The sequence below is a fragment of the Sus scrofa genome, chromosome 8 (genome assembly GCF_054392235.1).
Source record: "Sus scrofa isolate SSC_HxYL_T2T_F1_AM1 chromosome 8, Sscrofa_HxYL_maternal_Yorkshire_Landrace_v2.0, whole genome shotgun sequence".
In the NCBI taxonomy this organism is placed as follows: Eukaryota; Metazoa; Chordata; class Mammalia; order Artiodactyla; family Suidae; genus Sus; species Sus scrofa.
In genome coordinates this window covers 359220-377342 of record NC_139390.1, presented here as the reverse complement: position 1 = coordinate 377342, position 18123 = coordinate 359220, and the positions used below count along the sequence as shown (strand labels likewise).

Below are 18123 nucleotides of genomic sequence, written 5' to 3'. Positions count from 1 at the left end.
GGCTGCTTTATGGGTGCGGTGATGAGCACCCTCGCCACCCACAGTGCTCGCTATGGGCTGAACTGGATCCCCCAAATTTGCACGCGGACCTTCTGCCCCCCAGGCCCTCAGAAAGTGATGGTATTGGGTGACGTGGCCTTTAAAGAAGTGATTCAAACGAGGTCGTCTGGGTGGGCCCCAACCCACGGGGCTGGTGTCCTCACCAGAGGTTAGGACACAGGCGCAGAAGAAGGGCCACGTCGGGGCGCAGGGAGGAGGTGGCCGTCTGCGGGCCAAGGCGGGACCCCAGGAGGAAGCCCCCTGCCGCAGCCCTGACCTCGGACTGCAGCCTCAGCAGGTCAGGGGCAGAGTGCGCGCTGGAGCTACAGGGCCTGGGACGCTTCACCCCTGGGCCCCTCCGGCAGAGCTGCGGGACGAGGCAGGAAGACAAGGCCCAGAACCTGGGGGCCCCCATATGGTAACACAGGGCCCCATCGAGACAGACGGCCCCCCCCCGGGAACCAAGCCCTGAAGCCCCCCCCGACCTCCGACCAAGGGGGACGGGGCACAAGAGCTGGCTTTGGAACGTGGAAGGACAGCCAAACTGACGCCTCCTGCCCAGAGTGAGGCAGCAGTGGCCCTGGTGGTCCTGGGTTTTCCGTGTGGACCGGGGGCAGCAGGTTTCAGTGGGGACAGAGGGTTGACTGGACTTTCCATCCGCCATTCCAGGCCTGCGCCTCCCCCGCCTAAGGTCAGGCCGTGTTCAGAGGACAGTGGGGTTGCGGCCCCCACTCTGCTCACAGCAGCCCAGGCTGGCTGCACCCGGGCTGAAGGTCTCTGTTTTGGACAGGTGGCCTCACCAAGGGACCTCTCCCCGCCTTTCTCCGTTGGCCCCACCTGCCCCAGGGTGGGGCCCCAAGGTTCTGCACTACCCCTGGAGGCCCCCCTGCCCTGCCCACATCTCCATACACGGCCCCCAGCTGTCCCTGACTGAGCCTGGGCCTGGCAGCCTGGGGCCCTCCCCTCCCCCCACCTGGCAGGGGGCGGGGGCAGGGGGCATCCCGGCTGGGCCTCGGAAGTGGGGGCCTCTGGGCTCTGCCCTGCCCCAAGTCACCCCCGCCCAGCGCAGCCTCAGCAGCCCCCCTGCAGCACAGGCCCAGACCCCAGGCAGGAGAGCAGCTGCCCCCCTTGGCAACTGCACCCTCAGCCCCTCCCAGTTCCCACAGGTGGGGAGAGGGCCCCAATGCGGGTGCCGGGCATGGCCTTGCTCTGGCCGCCATCTGCCCAGTGCCCACCACGAAGGCCATGCCCAAGATTGTGTGTGGAAAGGCACTTTAAGGGGGTGAGGGAGGGGGCAGGAAGGGACAAACAGAGGGGATGGACTGACCGAGAGGCCAGTGGTGTGCAGCCCAGCACTGCTCCTGGCCACCCAGGGTCATGGTCGGCACGGCTCAGTCTCTGGGCAGCAGTGGCCTTCACCCGGCAGGGACCTCCAGGTACCGCACAGGGCTCGAGAAGGGGCCTGGCCGGGCCCAGTAGTCCACGGCACGGACCCGGTAGGAGCCAGAGACAACAGCCGTGTCTGGGAACACAGAGGTACATGCCCGCTCTTGAACGCGAACCCCCCATCGCCCCCAATTCCTAAAGCCCCCTAACTCCAGGCTTCCAAAGGCCCTGGACCCCACCCCACAGGGCACTGCTGAGGCGGTAGGCACACCTGGGCTGAACACGAAGAGGTTAAAGGTCGAAGGCTTCCTGTCCACGCGTGTGTACACCCCACCCTCCGGGCAGAACTGGATCTCATAGTCCCACAGGCACCTGGGGAAGAAGGTCAGGCAGGACAGGGGCTGGGATCCAGAGCAGGTGGCAGGCAGATGGGGCCCAGGGCCGGATTCCCTCCGGCGCCTTCCTGCGACCACAAAGGGCCACACTGGCTGGGAAGAGGGGGCTGGAGCACAAATGCCAGCAGCAAATGTCCCCTGTAGGTGGCGCCACCCTCCATCAGACAGGTGTGAAGTCACGGGCGATTTGTGCCAACACTGGCGGCCCGGAGGTGGGCAGAGGTGCATTGCCTGCGCGGGCGGCTGGAGGCCACAGCAGAGTGGCCACGTGGGCACTACAGCCCGCAGGATGGGGGAGCGGGCGAGGGGGTGGTGACCGCACTCACGCACTTGGAGCCCACGCGCTCATCCGACCAGACCAAAAGCAGCTGCCCGCGGGTCAAGGGCAGGGCGCGGAGCCGTGATACCTGGGGGAGCGAGGGTCCGTGACTGGGTGGAAGGTGGCTGGGGGCGGGGCCTGCCTGGGCGGCGGCGGGGATCGAGGCGCCACTTGCCTGGCCGGGCGGCGCCTCGGGGCGCGCGCAGACGTGCACCAGCAGGAGCGAGGGCAGGGGCAGCTCCGGGCTCAGCGTCAGGCGGCCACTGGGGGGGAAGGGCAGCGGTCTCACGGCCGCCGGGTCCTGCAAGCGGAAGCCAGGTGCTCAGGGCCCTCGGCCCCGGCCCGGCCCGGCCCCGCCCGGCCCGGGGAGGCGTCCCCGCCCGCCGGCCGCCCGCCCTCCCCGCGGACCTCGGCCGCGCGCATGCGCCGGAGCTGCTGGGCGGAGGGGAAGACCGGCCGGCCCAGGCGCCGCCACTCGCCGTCGGGGCTGGAGATGGAGTTGTCCATGTAGAGCTGGACAAAGACGAGCCCTGCAGAGCGGGATGCCGCGGCCAGGCCTCGCCTCCCAGGCCCCGCCAGAGCCACCCTCAGCCCAGGGGCCCGAGGCCCCTTCCTGGGAATCCGTGCTCACCAGGGCCCGGGGGCACCCCGTGCAAGCTCAGGATCAAGGGGACGCTGCGGTTGGCGTGGGCGCGGGTGTCGTCGCTCGCGTAGACCAGCACCGTGGCGCGCCAGGCATCGGCGGGGCCGGTGGGGCGGTGGGCGCTGGCCAGGACGCCCACTGTGTGGTTGCTGTCCAGCACCCTCCCGGCCTGCGACACCTCGGCCCAGAGCTGCTCGCTGTCTGCGGGGACCGGCAGGTCATCTCGTGCAGTGACGGCCCCTCTGCCCTCCCAGGGCCTGGCTTCCCACCATTTGCTCCCCCCTCCACAGGAGGTCCTCTGGCCCCACCACAACCTCTGTGTCCCTCCGAGCTGGAGGGAGGGAGAGGGACACGAACCCATCTCCCCACTCCCCAGCAAGACACGCCCCCCCCAAAGGGCCTTTGCACAAGCCTAGAACAACCCCTTGTCCAGCCGCTCCCTTGACCCACCCAGGATCCAGCATGCCACTCACCCAGCAGGGCCAGCAGCCCCATGGCCGTGAGCACCGGCTTGCGCAGCAGCTGCACGTGTGGTGGGCGCGTGTTGTTGACCTGGAAGCGTGCGGTGAGCGTGCGCTGGGAGAAGGGGTGCGGGTGGTAACTCAGGAAGGCATTGTCGTTGCTCAGCAGCGTGTAGCGGATGGAGGAGCTGGTGTTGGCCACCAGCAGGTTCTGGTGCTGCGCGATGACCTGTCAGGTGGCCGGGACGGTCACTGCCAGGGCCGCCTGCCTGCCGCCCCCACCCGGGAGGAAGGCTGCTCCCTGGGGGCAGGCGCACCTTCACAACCATGGCTGCGTAGGTCACATCGGCCCTCCAGGGCTGTGGCAGAGACCAGCCCACCAGCGGGTCAGCCTCGTCGTTGTAAATGGGGGTGTCCGTGAACTTGGGGAAGAGCCGCTGTATCTGCTGCATCACCGCCACCTCCTGCTCCAGGATGTAGATGGAGCTGCCCGCGCCCTGCACCGCGGCCCAACCCACACAGGCCTGAGACCACCGCTAAGGGGCGGCAGGACTGCAGGCAGCAGGTGGGGACTGCAGGTCTGCCGCAGGCAGGGGAACCTGTGCTGGTGTTGGGTTAGGGGCTGGGGCGGCCAGAAGGCGGGAATCCTGGGCCATACCTTCTTATGGAGGGCGATGAAGTCTAGCCGCACGCCCACCTCCCCGGTGAAGAAATTGGTTCCGTTGTGACAGTGCGCCAGGAGGCCCCAGCACAATGGGGAGCGTGGTGGGTCATGGAAGGAGTCGCCAGGACCACCCAGGCGCAGAGCTGGGCTGGCAGCTCGCAGACCCTCGGAGCAGGCGTCGTAGTAGTTCAAGAAGCCTGGGTGGGAGGGACACAGAGTCCTCACCCCCCAGGTCAGAGGGCCACTGCCCCCCTCTCTCAGCTCCCGCAGGACCCCGGGAAGCCTGCCCACCTTGCAAGGTCATGGACACGTTGTCAAAGTCGTGGTGGTCCGGCTCGTTCCACGTCTCAAAATTCCACTTGGAAACGTGCTTGAGTCCGTACCTACCTGCAGAGAGTCCCTGCTGTGGCAAGAGGGGCCCTCCCCTGGGGCAGGGACACGAGTGCATCCCGAACCCCGGGGAGGGCACCCGCGGTGGGCGGTTTGGATGCGATGGCGGTGTCACTGGGAGCTCCCCCCCCGCCCCCATCAGAAGGCCTTGGCTCAGGGGGCTCATGACAAGAAGACCGGGAGATGGCCTGGGTGGTGCAGAAGGAAAGCCTGCCCAGAAGCGCCCCCATCCCCAAAGGGCATGGGCCCCACCCACCAACGTATCTCCTAGCCAGGAGCGAGACCAGGTTCCTCCACTCGAACACCTGCTGCTTGTCCTCAAAGTCCGTGAAGTGTCCAGAGGGGCTGCCCATCAGCTCAAAGCCTGCAGCACACGAAGGTGGCTGTCCCACTGCTCACCTGCCTGGCTCCCCCAGGCCAGCACCGAGGCAGGACCTGACTGGGCAACCAGGAGGACCCGGAAAGGCCAGGCCAGTGGGAGACGGTGGGGTCAGTGGTTCACCTGGGAGGAGCTGGTTCTCCCTGAGAAGGTCCAGGTATCGATCCAAGTGGGTGAAATTGTAGCTCAGTCCCTGTCCAGCTGACCTCCTGTAGAAGGACACTCAGTGTCAAGGTTGGGGGACGTGGGCCTGGGCCTGGAGCTGTGGCCACATTCAAGCAGCTAGGGAGCTTGCAAGGTGCCATTCGGGACTAGGCTCCAGGCTAAATAGGCCCCTCTCCTTGGCACACATCAACTATGTAAGCCTATTAGTCACTCACAGCCTAGTATGAACTCATGTGCCTGCACTGGAATCCCACCCTCAAGTCTTTGGGGGCTCAGAACAACCTGGGGCCTGGGAGTGGGACAAGAGGATGGAGACGGGGAGAACAAGGCGTCCTAAAGACAGCTGACGGAGAAGCGCAAGGCTGGAGGAGAACCTGGTGGGACTCTGTGGGCCCACATTCTGTTTCTCTGCACCTCCCGGAGGCCAGGGCCCCACATTTGGTTCGGCAGTACCTGGTCCCCCTGCTGCACTCTGAGAGACACCATGGGAGCAGGAGCGGGGCAAGGACAGCCTCCCCCCTGCACGCACTCCTCACATAGAAATGAACGTGTGACAACCAGGCCGCGGACAGGAGCCACGGGCCTGGGGCGGAAGAGGGCGCGAGTCGAGGGAAGGGAGGTCACCTGGTGCCTTGGGGCCACGTGAGAAGGGAGCCTGACTTGGGGCGAAACGGGGAGTCCTTTCAGAGATCCACACAGAGCAGGAAGTACCACAGCTTTTTTGTTTGTGTGTGGGTTTTGTTTTTTGTCTTTTAGCCTTTTCTAGGGCCGCTCCCGCGGCATATGCAGGTTCCCAGGCTAGGGGTCGAATTGTAGCTGTAGCCACCGGCCTACGCCAGAGCCACAGCAACTCGGGATCTGAGCCGCGTCTGCGACCCACACCACAGCTCACGGCAACACCAGATCGTTAACCCACTGAGCAAGGCCAGGGATCGAACCCGCAACCTCATGGTTCCTAGTCAGATTCGTTAACCACTGCGCCACGGCGGGAACTCCTGTTTGTGTGTTTTTAAGACATTATTGTTACAATTATTATGTTATTACTTTGCCATAATTTCCTCAGCTAGAGATTGAATCTAAGCTGCAGCTGGGACCTCTGCATAGCTACGGCAACACGAAATCCTTTATTTTATTTATTTAATTTTTTTTTGTCTTTTTAGGGCTGCATTGGTGGCATGTGGAAGTTCCCAAGCTAGGGGTCAAATTGGAGCTACAGCCGCTGGCCTACACCACAGCTCACAGCAATGCTGGATCCTTAACCCACTGAGCGAGGCCAGGGATCGAACTTGCGTCCTCATGGATACTAGTCAGATTCGTTTCCGCTGAGCCATAACAGGAACTCCCACACGAGATCCTTTAACCCACTGTGCCGGGCCAGGGATTGAACCCGCATATCCACAGCAGCCCGAGATGCTAAAGTCAGGTTCTTAACCCACTGCGCCACAGTGAGAACTCCAAGATTCAATTTTTTTTTTTTTTTTTAGAGTGGTTTTGGGTTCACAGCAAAACTGAGGAGGTACAGAAGCTCCCCGCCCCCGCCACCGGCCTCCTCTCCACAAGCACAGTCTCCCCCGTGATCAACAGCCCAGAGCGGGATGCTTCTTACAACTGATAAACCTACGCCGACATCTTAGTCACCCCAAATCCACAGTTTACATTAAGGTTCACCTGGTGCTATACATTTTGGGGTTTGGAAAGACACATGATCTACCACCAAGATCATACAGTGTTTTCTTGGACCTAAAAACCCTATGCTCAGAGTTCCCTTGTGGCTCAGCAGGTTAAGGATCCCATGTTGTCACTGCTGTGGCTCTGGTTACTGCAGTAGCGCAGGTTCAAGCCCTGGCTCAGGAACTCCCACATGCTCTGGCTAAAAAGGATATTCATGCTCCCCCCACCCCACCAAACCCCTGATTTTTTTTACTGTCGCCATGGTTTTGTCTTTGCCATGATGTTTTGAAAGGATCCCTTTGTGGTCAGTTGCAGCAAGAGCAGGGAGCTGGAAGATGGCCCCCCGGGGACCTGGAAGAAGGGTCCCCCATCAGAAGGCCTTGGCTCAGGGGGTTCATGACAAGAAGACCAGGAGGTGGCCTGGGTGGAGCAGAAGGAAAACCTAGATGCTGTCTGCAGAGGCATCGAGAGGGAGCTGGGGCGGACGGGTTTACAAGTGGGAGGGACGGTGATGGACTGGAGGGGAGCTGGGACCGGGGGTTCAGCACAGCCTCTCCGACTAGGTTTCACTTTGGCGGAGGCCGGGAGGGATAAGCCGATGGAAGCTGGGTCTCAGGTTTGTCCACGTAGGGTGGACGCCCAAGGCTGGAGCCGGGTGAGGAAGCTGGTGCTCAGCGATCCCGCCAAGGCGAGGGAGGGCGCGGAGCAGGGCACTGAACCCAAGGTGAGCCCAGGCAGGCGGGGCTGGCGAGGCCCTGAGGGACAGAGCAGGGGGAGCAAAGGCACTGCCCAGAGGGGTGCAGCTGCGCCCTCTTGCGGCCGCCGGGTTCGCCCGGCGAGCGCAGGGAGAGGAGGGAGCGAGGCGGCGTTCCGGCCGAGCTGCTCTGGGTCGGTCAGTGCCCCTGTACCCGCCAGCCAGGCCACCCCAGCGCTGCCCCCCTGTCGCCTCGAGGATCTGGACGAATCAACATCTCTCTCCCTTCCGGGCTTCCTCTCCCCCCACTCTTCAGTGCAACGGTCAAGGACGAACCTGGGCTCAAGTCCAGCCGCCATGGACACAGGTGCCTCGGGCTCCTGCAGGGTCACAGAACCTGCTCGCTGGTGGGCGTGGGCTGCGTCCTCCCGCCTCTGGGGGGGGGGCGCCCCTCCCCCTCCAAAGGTCACAACCAGTAGCAAAAAAACCCGAAAAAAAAAAAATAAACTTAAGCGCTTGGGTAAAAATTAAATGGGCGGCAGCAGATAGGTTCCAAAGTCCCACAGGTGGGGGGTGGGGAGGGGGAGCAGGCGTGGGCGATGCACCTAAGCCCCGGCTCTGGGCTTTCTCCGCTGATCCTGGTGGCCTGGTCTGGTAAATGCTGACACCTCCCACCTCAGTGTCCTGGGGCAGCACCAGAGGAGCCCCAGCCCCAAGCCGTCCCTAGCCTGCCAGTAGGGTGGACTTGAATGTCCACAGACCCATCCAGCCTTGGCACCAAGGACTGCCCTGGGGGCCCGTAGAGCTGCCCCCGGGGACCAGAACCCCCAGACTTGGGAACCCTCTGTCTCCAACCAGTTCAGCCCCCCGTCGGGAGGGGCACTGGGGAGATCAAAGCTGGTGAGGGGCAGAGCCCACCCCGGCACTCCCCCTGCAGAGGCCGGACCGGGGCGCGGCACAGGCCCGGTCGCCTCCCGCTCCTGGCCGGGCACGTGGGCCGGGTCCGCGGTAGCCGCACAAGGGCCTCATTCACCGCGCGCCAGCGTCTGGGGAGGCCGCACCAGGAGCCCCCTCATCCCTGGGCCTGAGCGCGTGCGCCGCGAGGACCAAGCAGCGCCCAGCCTGGTGAGTGCTCCGGTGCGTGGGGCGGAGCCCGGGGCCTCGCGTGCTCGGGTGAGGGACGTGGGGGCCGCACTTCCTCCGTGTGTGTGTGTGTGTGTGTGTGTGTGTGTGTTGCACTTGTGACTGGGGGCGCAGGATGGGAGGAAACGGCGTGGGGTGGGGCCGGGACCACCCGTGCTCGGCTTGGGGGAGGGGCGCGGAGGGCGGGGCGCCCTTGGCTGAGGGGGCGCTGGCCCGGGTGGGAACTTGGGCCCGCCGTGTGCTGCTGGGGGCCCGGGCGGGCGGAGCAGGGGGCGCCGGGCGGGGTGGGAGATGCATGGGGCGGGATCGGGAGCGCTCAGAGCAGGCTATGCGAGGTGGCAGCGCGGCTGGAGGACACAGACCCGCCACTGGAGAGAACCTGCAACGCTGTGGGAGAGCAGAGCCGTCCTGGCCAGCTGGCGGCGGGTCCCCTCTTCTGGAACTAGGGCTCTGGGGCCTGGTTGACGGGGCCCTGGAGGAGAATGGGCCCCGCCCAGCCTCTTTGCACTTGCTGTAGGGATGCATTGCTTCCTTTCCAAGTAAGGGTCCCCAACAACTTAAAAGGGTGACACAAGAGGATGCTGTCCCACGTGGTCACCCCCTCGCACCTGCAGCCCCTGCGCTAGTGGAGAGGCCCACAGCTCAGCTGACCGCTGGGGTAAAGGGGGACAGTGGGCGTTGGCCAGCAAGGCCCCAGGACCCAAGACATGGGCCTCTGTGCCTGGCCAGACCACAGCACGCAGCCCACTGGCCTCAAGCACAAAGCAACAGGCAGAGGGACAGGGGGGAGCTGCAGTTCTTTTGAAGGACCTGAAACCTCAGCGGTAATTCTTCACCTGTTTCAGGCACCCAGCCTAGGGCAGGGCAGGGACAGCAGAAGGCCAGGTCTCTGCCACCCAGGCGGCCCTCAGGGCCCAGCTGACTGGATGGGGGGCACACCTTGGCGCTGCTGCAAGCTGAGAACAGCCCCTCCCCGAATATCTCCACCACAGGTGCCCCAAAGCTAGAGAGCCCCTGGAAATCCCTGTCCCTGCCTCCAGGGAGGCAGGGGGGCCGCCACCCACCCCCCTCCATGCACCAGTTCCCTGCCCCCGTCACATCGCGGCACCACTGCTCCAGGCTCTCGGGAGCCCTCTATGATGCATAGCTTGGCCCCTGGCCAAGGAGATGCACCCAGGGTGATGAAGCCACCACCTGGCAGCCGGCGTCTCTCCCACACGTGCCATCCAGGGAGCTCCCTCACTGCCACTCTGCCAGTAGCTGGGTTGGAAGATAAGTGATTTCTAACCACAGTGGCTGCCCTCCGCTCCAGCCCCGAGACAGTCTTATCTGCTCCTGAGCTGCTGTGAGTCATCACGCCCGCCTACGGCCACTGGCTCTGGGAAACCACATCCCCGGGCAAACAGCTCCCCACTAGGGCAGAGGGGGGCCGGGGTGGGACTGGGGGTGGTGGGGAGCATGCTGGGGAGGCCCCAGGCTCTTCCCAGAGAACAGGGCCAGATCTTGGGGTTCAAGACAGGCTCTTCAGGCAGAGGAATCAGATCTGGAGACACAGCCGGCACGGCAGTGGGGCCTCGGCCCTGACCGCACCTCCCCCTCCCCGCCCCCCCGCCCCTGCGGCTGTGCGGACACCTCCTGCTCTCCCGCTGGCCCCTGGCCACCCCGGCAATCCACTCCCATCTCTTTTTTTTTTTCCCCTTTTATGGCCAAAAATGCAGCATATGGAAGTTCCTGGGCTAGAGGTCAAATTGGAGCTGCAGCTGCCGGCCTGCACCACAGCCACAGCAATGCCAGGTCCCAGCTGCATCTGCGACCTCAGCTTGCAGCAAAACCGGATACTTAACCCACTGAGCGAGGCCAGGGATCGAACCCTCATCCTCATAGAGACAATACCAGGTCCTTAACCCTCTGAACCGCAACAGGAACTCCTCCACTCCCACCTTTGCCCTCAGATGGGGCTCCTGGTCTTTCCAGGCTGTGGATGTGGGAACAGGGCAGAGTTTTCAGGGCAGCGTGTTCAGGGCTGAGTGCAGAGGAAGCCTGGATGGAGCTGTCCCCTGCCAGGGCCCAGGGGACAGCAGGCCCAGGCCAACTCACCCCTGTGTTCCATAAAAGGGACCCCACACAGTACCCCAACCCCCCACCCCCAGGATGGCGGACATGTGGGTTCAGGCAGCCCCAGGGGATGGACCTCTCTTTCCACGTGGCCCTCAGGCACACACTTGATCATTTTAAATATGGGTGGATGGAGGTTTGAGTAACCATTTCAAAAACAACAGCTCGCTCTTAGCTTGCCATGTGCTGGACACCTAAAGGTCACCTAAAGGGACCGTCCACCTTCACAAGGCCCCGCGAGGCAGGTCCCACCTGCCCGAGAAGAGCAGACAGAGGTGTGGCGAGGCCAGACACCCGCCCGCAGTCACAGGGTCAGCACCGGGCTGGCGTCCGAGGGGCTGGGCCCCAGGGCAGAGCAGGACCCCCACCCCCATAGCCAGCAGGGCACACCCCGCTGGGAGCCGTACCTCCACGCCTGGCACCTCGCCCCGTCGTCGGCTGGACATATGTTCATACATGTGCACACACACGCACACACCAACAGTTCACACCTGCTTTCCACACGAGGACACACAACAGAGGCCGGGGGTGTGACTGCTCAGGCCCCAGTGGCTCCAGCAGGGGACAGACCCGTCTCCTGGCAGACAGGATGTCCAGTGATGGACTCGGGGACTGGCCCCTCCCTCAGATCCCAACCTTGCCCCCAGAGACAAGGGACCACACGATGCCTGTCCCCTCTGCCCTCTGGCACCACCCGCCAGAACCGAGCTTTCTGTCTCCCCCAGGGGCCCCTGAACCAGCTTCCTCGTCCGCAGAGCCCCAGCCCCTGTCCCACACCTGCAGCCCTGCTCCTGCGAGGCTGGGAGCAGGTAAAAGAGCCCCAGAGTTGTAATGATTTGTGAGCCTCTGATTACAGTACAGCTCCCGGATTAGCCGCTCAGGTAATGCCCCTCGGGTGGGGGGGAAACCCATGACTCAGCAAATCTCTGGAGTAAATTATTTAACTGCAAGCCCAGCACAGAGGCCAGGCGCGGAGCATTGCTGCGGGTCAGCACCAGACCAGCTCTGTGCCCGAGCCCCGACACCGCGCTCCCCACCAGGCTCTGGGGACAGACAGGCCAGGCTCTGCACAACCTGCCGGGCCCGTGGGGCTCCCTCCAGTAAGAGCCTCCCCGGGACCCCGCTGCAGGACAGAAAGGGCTCCGGACGACGTGGCTGCAGCGGAGGCAGCTCCCGCTGTGGAGTGGAGGCGTGGGACCACGTGAGCGGACGCCCGACTCCAGGGTCTCGTTGGGAGACTTGCAGGCACAAGACAGGTAGGGTTTAAACAGCCCTCAATCACATGCCTGGACCCGGAGGGGCTGGCTGAGCTTCGAGGTGTCTGGGGGCCCTGCCTGGTGAGGTCTTCGGAGGAAGGGAACAGCTCTCATAATGTCCCCCGAAGGGCAGGCCTGCCGTTTAGCCCACAGCTCACGCCAGGCCGGAGCCAGGTCCATCATCCACAGCCCCGGTGCTGGGCAGTGCCCACTGCCAGGGTGACCAGGCTCTCAGGAGCAGAGAGGGGGACGTCAAGAGCTGAGTCTTAGCTAAGCTCACAGGTCCGCCTGGCTGCCCTCGACGGCGGACAGTGGCGCGTGTGTTCCACGTGTGCCCGTGTGGTCTGAGACTCACGCTGCGGAGTGGGGTCCGCGGTCCCAGGACGCCCCAGGCGGGGACAGGCTCTGTTCACCCCAACCCCCTCCAGGCGGCGGCAGAGGTGATGGAGGAGCCACCAGAGCGAACAGGGCGCTTCAGAAGGGGGAGCAGAGGGGCGTCTGGTGCGGGCACTGGGTGATGGAGCCGCGCCTGGATGGGACTGCCTGGGAGCCATGGCGTTGGGGCGGCCACTGCAGCCTGTGTCTCGGTGACGTCCTCTGACAGGTCCTGACGGGACACTGACACATCTGGCCACCCCACCCACTTCAACTCACTTTGCAGGTTGTCCGGGGGCGGCCGTGCCCCAGGATGGAAGAGTCCCCAGAGTGCGCACCGCAGGGCCGGGGCCCAGTGCTGGTCCGCCGGCGGCCCCCGGAGCGCCCAGGCCTGCGTGAGGCTCTGAAGGCCAGGCTGCGGCGGGGCTGCACGTGCAGCGTGCAGGGGGCCTGGGCGCTGCTGCAGGGCCTGTTCCCTGCCATGCACTGGCTCCGGCGCTACCGGGCGAGGGAGGACCTGGCAGGCGACGTCATGTCGGGGCTGCTCATCGGTATCATCCTGGTGCCGCAGGCCATCGCCTACTCGCTGCTGGCCGGGCTGCAGCCCGTCTACAGCCTCTACACGTCCTTCTTTGCAAACCTCATCTACTTCCTCATGGGCACCTCGCGCCACGTCTCGGTGGGCATCTTTAGCCTGCTCTGCCTCATGGTGGGCCAGGTGGTAGACCGGGAGCTCCTGCAGGCCGGCTTCGACCCTGCCCAGGACGGCCCGGGGCCCGAAGCCAACAGCAGCGCCCCCAATGCCTCAGCCACCACACTGGCGCTCGGGCTGCAGGACTGCGGGCGGGACTGCTACGCCATCCGCGTCGCCACTGCCCTCACGCTGGTGGCCGGGATTTACCAGGTGAGGAGCTGGTCCACGTGGCCGCCCAGCCGCTTGGAGCATCCCCGTCAGGCCGGGTCACCCACGTGGAAGGGACGAGCCCAGCGAAACGCGGGGGCAGGGGGGCGGTTTACCAGCAAGGGGAGGACAGAACGGCACGGGCAGAGGGGGGTGCATGATGACACCCCAGTCAGCACCCAAAGGGATGAAGGGACCCAGGGTGAGGGACCCCTCCGCCAGTGGAGAGCGGGGCCTCGGCCTAGCCACGCCCACCCCCAGCACGCCGCTCCTGGCTTCCGGTCCCCAGTGGGACCCTGGGACTGCCTGCCTCCCCGCGCCCCCCAGGCCCCGCAACCAGCCCTTTCTGGATCTGGGCCTCAACGCAGGTCCCTCCTGTCAGCCCCAGGTCTCCCGGGAAGGGTGGTCCTGCGTGTGGAGCAGGAGAGAGGAGTGGCCTTCCGATGGCCAGGGCCATGTGAGGCCACGAGTGGGCATGGGGGCACGGCGGGCACTCCCGTGTCTGCCGTGCCTGTGCGCACACGTATGTGCAGGGCGGCTGCAGGCGGAGGCTGCGTGGGAAGCAAGCGACAGCAGGAGGGAGGCCGGGCTCTGAGCGCCCCTCAGCGCTGCCCCCGCTCTGTCCACAGGTCCTCATGGGCATCCTCCGGCTGGGCTTCGTGTCCGCCTACCTCTCACAGCCTCTGCTGGACGGCTTCGCCATGGGGGCCTCGGTGACCATCCTGACCTCGCAGCTCAGGCATCTGCTGGGTGTGCAGGTCCCACGGCACCAGGGCCCAGGCCTGGTGATCAGCACGTGGCTGAGCCTCCTGCGTGGCGCTGGGCAGGCCAACCTGTGCGACCTGCTCACCAGCGCCGTGTGCCTGACCGTGCTGCTGGCCGCTAAGGAGCTCTCGGACCGCTGTCGGCACCGCCTGAAGGTGCCGCTGCCCGCAGAGCTGCTGGTCATCGTGGTGGCCACGCTTGCGTCCCACTTCGGGCGCTTCCACCAGCGCTTCGGCTCCAGCGTGGCTGGTGACATCCCCACTGGTTTCGTGGCCCCACGGGTGCCAGACTTGGGGCTGATGTGGCGTGTGGCGCCGGATGCCGTGTCACTGGCCCTCGTGGGTTCTGCCTTCTCCATCTCGCTGGCGGAGATGTTCGCCCGCAGCCACGGCTACTCCGTGCGTGCCAACCAGGAGCTGCTGGCCGTGGGCTGCTGCAACGTGCTGCCCGCCTTCTTCCACTGTTTCGCCACCAGCGCCGCCCTGGCCAAGAGCCTGGTGAAGACGGCCACCGGCTGCCGCACGCAGGTGTCCAGCGTGGTCAGTGCCGCCGTGGTGCTGCTGGTGCTGCTGGCACTGGCACCGCTGTTCCGGGACCTGCAGCGGAGCGTGCTGGCCTGCATCATTGTCGTCAGCCTGCGGGGGGCACTGCGCAAGGTGAGGGACGTCCCTCGGCTGTGGCGGCTCAGCCCAGCCGACGCTCTGGTCTGGGTGGCCACTGCTGCCACCTGCGTGCTGCTCAGCACCGAGGCCGGGCTGCTGGCCGGCGTCCTCCTCTCCCTGCTCAGCCTGGCCGGCCGCACACAGCGCCCACGGGCCGCCTTGCTCGCCCGCGTCGCGGATTCCAGCTTCTACGAGGATACCGCGGAGTTCGAGGGCCTGGTCCCCGAGCCTGGCGTGCAGGTGTTCCGCTTCGCAGGGCCACTCTACTACGCCAACAAGGACTTCTTCCTGCAGTCACTCTACCGCCTCACCGGGCTGGACGCGGGGCGCGCAGCCTCCAGGGGGAGGGAGCGGGGCCCGGGGGGGCAGGGGGGCCGAGGAGAGCCTGTCGAGAGCAGGGACCTGGGCCCTGTGAGCAGCGCGGCCGCGCTGGTGCCCACGGCGACCTGCTTCCATGCGGTGGTCGTGGACTGCGCCCCGCTGCTGTTCCTGGACGCCACTGGCCTGGCCACGCTTCAGGACCTGCGCCGGGACTACGGGGCCTTGGGCATCAGTCTGCTCCTGGCCTGCTGCAGCCCCTCGGTGACCGACACCCTGAGGCGAGGCGGCTTCCTGGGGGAGGAGCCTGGGGACGCGGCCGAGGAGGGGCAGCTGTTCCACAGCGTGCACAGCGCTGTGCTGGCGGCCCGAGCCTGCCACGGGGAGCCCGCGGCCACCGATTCCACCCTCTAGAAGAGCCAGCGCTGCCACCAGCCTCCATGCACACCATCAGTCCCTGCAGTCTCGCTGTCCCCACCCTGCAGGCACCAGGGAACCCCAAGTGGGACGGGGAGGCCGGCGATGTGAACACACTAAGGGCCCAGGCACTCAGGAAACCACAGCCGCACCTCTGAGACAGGCGGTGCCACATTGGGCCCAGTGCTGGGCGGCCGCGGTCCATGGAGCTGGGGTGACACTCAGTCTCCTGTCTCACTTGAACAAGGACCTCGAGGCAGTCACCCAGCCTCCAAGGTGCCAGAAGGACATTGGTCCCTTGGCCCGCCAGCCCCCACCCCAGCAGGTGAGAGCTGGCAGCCCTGGCCAGGGGCCTGAGGGTCTCTGTGGCTCTGGAAACCCAGCAGTACACAAAAACAATGCACACATTTCTCACACCTCCTGCCTCAGCCCCACTGGCCTTGCAGGGCCCTAGGCAGCTGTGACCGACACAACCTCAGCCTGGCCCTTGGCACGGCGTCCCTGCACGGCCTGACCTTTGAGCACACAGCACGGCGCATGGGTGCCCTCCCGCTGTCATGGGGTCAGCTGCGCCTCCAGGGTGGCCTCCAGCAGGAGACCAGTGTGCCCGATGCAGAGGTCCCCCCAGCACCACGGCGCCGGTGGAGCCGGACGGCGTCCTCCGTTCTCCCCTCCCTGCAGGACACTCAGCCAAGAGGCGGAGGGGCCGTGGCTCCTTGGAGCAGGAGTCCCCAGCCCCGGTGCCCCCACCCAGGGCCCCATACTGCACTGTCCACACCCAGGCGCCACCCCTCTCCGTCTCAGCCTTCATCTCCAGACCACGGGCTGTGCCCAGAGGCCCCCGGGCCGCCCATTCCTCCATCACCCACCTGGCTGTGACAAGGCCCAGCAGCCAGTGGGCCCGAACCTGCTGGATGCCACCATGAGGGACGGCGCCCACGTAGGCCAGGTTGAGCTGCTGGTCCCAGCTGAGGTCATACCGGTGAGCCTGGCTGTGCGGCAGGGGAGGACTGGGCACGAAACAAGGGGGAGCGGGGGTGTTAGTCCTGAGGGCAGGGCCAGTGCAGCTGCCTCGGCACCCCCACAAGTTCAGGGCTGAGACTGGCGTGTCCCCTGGTCAGTTTTACTGTCCTGATGTAATAAAAAGACCTCTGACGTCAGGAATGTGAGGACGTCTCCAGTTTACCGGGTCCAGGGTTCCTGTGGAAACCACATCCCCGCCCTGCTCCTCGCCCTACCAGCAGGAGGATGCTGGCTCCAAGCCCGGCAGAGGGGACGGGGACAGGCAGGGATGCGGGACAGGTCCCACTGCAGGGACTTCTGACACCGCTGGGGTTGCTCCCTTGCATCTCCTGCAGCCTGGGCTGCCCTGGGCGGCCACCGGGCTCTTCAGACTCCTGGGGGGGACCATGCAAACTCAGGACCTGGCCCTAGGCCTCCAGACAGGGAGCGGCCACTCAACTAGAAAGCCTTCCTTGCACCACCGGAAAGCGCGGCCCAGAGCCAGCGCAAGAGCCGAGATCCCGCGCGCTGAGGGCGGGCCCGAAAGGAGTGAGCCGCGGCCCTCCTCACTTCGGAGCACCTACCCCAGCTCTCTCCAGATGCCACGAGGGGGTCCCCGAGGCTCGGGGTGGGGTGGGGTGCACGGCCAGGATAGGTGCGGGATGGGTCGCTCGGACCTCAGTTTCCCCGCTCAGAGCGCTCACCAGAAGCCGGTGCTCCTCCAGAAGGGTCGCAGGGGCCCCAGCGCGCGGGCCGCGTCCACGCGCACCAGGTGCGGCGCCTCGGCGGCCGCGAGGGACGCGGCCAGAAGCACCCCCAGGAGCTCTAGCAGCGAGGCGTGGGGGCGCGGGGGGCGCATGGCGGGGCCGCCGGGGCGCGCACCCCGGGCGCGAGGCACCCCAGCCCCCGCAGACCCACCCGGGCCTCCGCGCAGTGGGAAGCGATGCCCGCGCCCAGCCGGCGGTTCCGCCTCCGGGTCGCGTGCCACGTGACGGCCGGCGCGGGGTGGGGCCTGGGCAGGAACGGGCCCCGCGGGTCGGGCCGACGGGGTCGCGGTGGAGACGGGGGCGGGGCCGGCTGGTGGGCGTGGAGGGGCGGAGGGAGGGGCGTGGCCAGGAGCCGAGGCAGAGCGGCGTGGGCGGGGTCTGGCGGGAGGTGGGCGTGGGGGCGAGGCCAGGGCCGAGGGCATCCGCAGCAGCTCCCTAAGCTCCGGAATCCGGAGCTCGTCTCGGACAGTGGGCTCTGCCCAGCGGCCCCCCGGCTGCCAGTCCTCTCCGCCACCCAATGTGGTACCCCTTCGGGCCGGGTTCCTCCCCTCGGTCCCCTTCGGCGCTAAGGGCTGTGGGAACCGCGAGTCCCTTGGAGAGCGCTCGGCCTTCAGCCGCACTGGTGAAGACATCTGCTGAGATGCTTCGGTTGGCCTGGGCGGGAAGCAGCCCAATGCGGGGGCCAGGAGGCTGCTGGATGGCTGAGAGACCTGCGGTGGTTGCAGGGCGGGGAGAGGTGGTCAGACGTGGGGCGCGTTTGGAAGGTGGACTGGTGACTGCAAGGACTTTGGCTGGAGCAGCGGGGTGGTGTGCTGTCTTCTGAGAGTGGGGCCGCTGTAAAGCAACAGGGGTGCTCAGGGGACTGAGCTGCCTTTGAGAAGCCAAGTGGACACCTAGATGGACAGCTGGCAGCCCCGCCTGGCCGCTGGGGGAACTGGGGCTCAGCACTGTGAATGGGTAAGCTTTAAGTCGCACGCATATACTACAGGAACCCTACAGCAACACGCCCTCCACCAGGCCGACATTGCAGGACGCGGGGACCAGCCTCCCTCTGTCCCCATACCCTCCTCCCTCCCCTCCGCTGGACAGCAGGACTCACCCCCAAAGCCAGCCCATGTTCCTAGTCCCTTAGACTGAAGAGAGAGAAGCTGATCATCTTCTAAAAATGATGGGTGGAGTTCCCGGTGTGGCGCAGT

The 18123-nt window shown here is 65.8% G+C and overlaps 2 protein-coding genes across 13 annotated transcripts; one reads left to right on the top strand and one right to left on the bottom strand.

Annotated features, from left to right (window-relative positions):
* Window positions 1-1294: 1294 nt before the first annotated feature.
* On the bottom strand, window positions 1295-17127 carry IDUA (alpha-L-iduronidase). 9 transcript variants are annotated; one of them, XR_002346509.2, is made up of 14 exons: window positions 16865-17127; window positions 16028-16168; window positions 4800-4885; window positions 4554-4661; window positions 4199-4294; window positions 3902-4104; window positions 3561-3740; window positions 3256-3472; window positions 2771-2983; window positions 2548-2669; window positions 2315-2440; window positions 2147-2227; window positions 1697-1797; window positions 1295-1561 (listed from the first exon to the last, which is right to left on the bottom strand). XR_002346509.2 is itself a non-coding variant. In XM_084971158.1 (14 exons), exons 4-14 carry the CDS (start codon window positions 4648-4650, stop codon window positions 1455-1457), a joined length of 1539 nt encoding a protein of 512 aa, XP_084827284.1. In that variant the 5' UTR covers window positions 4651-4661; window positions 4800-4885; window positions 16028-16168; window positions 16745-17127; the 3' UTR covers window positions 1295-1454. The 9 variants fall into 9 exon arrangements, 3 of the variants coding, with proteins under 3 accessions (XP_084827284.1, XP_020956511.1, XP_084827283.1); XR_014812011.1 differs by having other exon boundaries at window positions 2771-2979; XR_014812009.1 differs by having other exon boundaries at window positions 2151-2227; window positions 2771-2979.
* SLC26A1 (solute carrier family 26 member 1) lies at window positions 7777-16318 on the top strand. 4 transcript variants are annotated; one of them, XM_021100845.2, is made up of 4 exons: window positions 7777-8331; window positions 11594-11720; window positions 12382-12999; window positions 13626-16318. In XM_021100845.2, the coding sequence occupies exons 3-4, from the start codon at window positions 12409-12411 to the stop codon at window positions 15153-15155; spliced, it is 2121 nt and encodes a 706-aa protein (XP_020956504.1). In that variant the 5' UTR covers window positions 7777-8331; window positions 11594-11720; window positions 12382-12408; the 3' UTR covers window positions 15156-16318. The 4 variants fall into 4 exon arrangements, with proteins under 4 accessions (XP_020956504.1, XP_084827285.1, XP_020956510.1 ...); XM_084971159.1 differs by adding an exon at window positions 9342-9694 and having other exon boundaries at window positions 11190-12999; XM_021100851.2 differs by lacking the exon at window positions 11594-11720.
* Window positions 17128-18123: the final 996 nt, after the last annotated feature.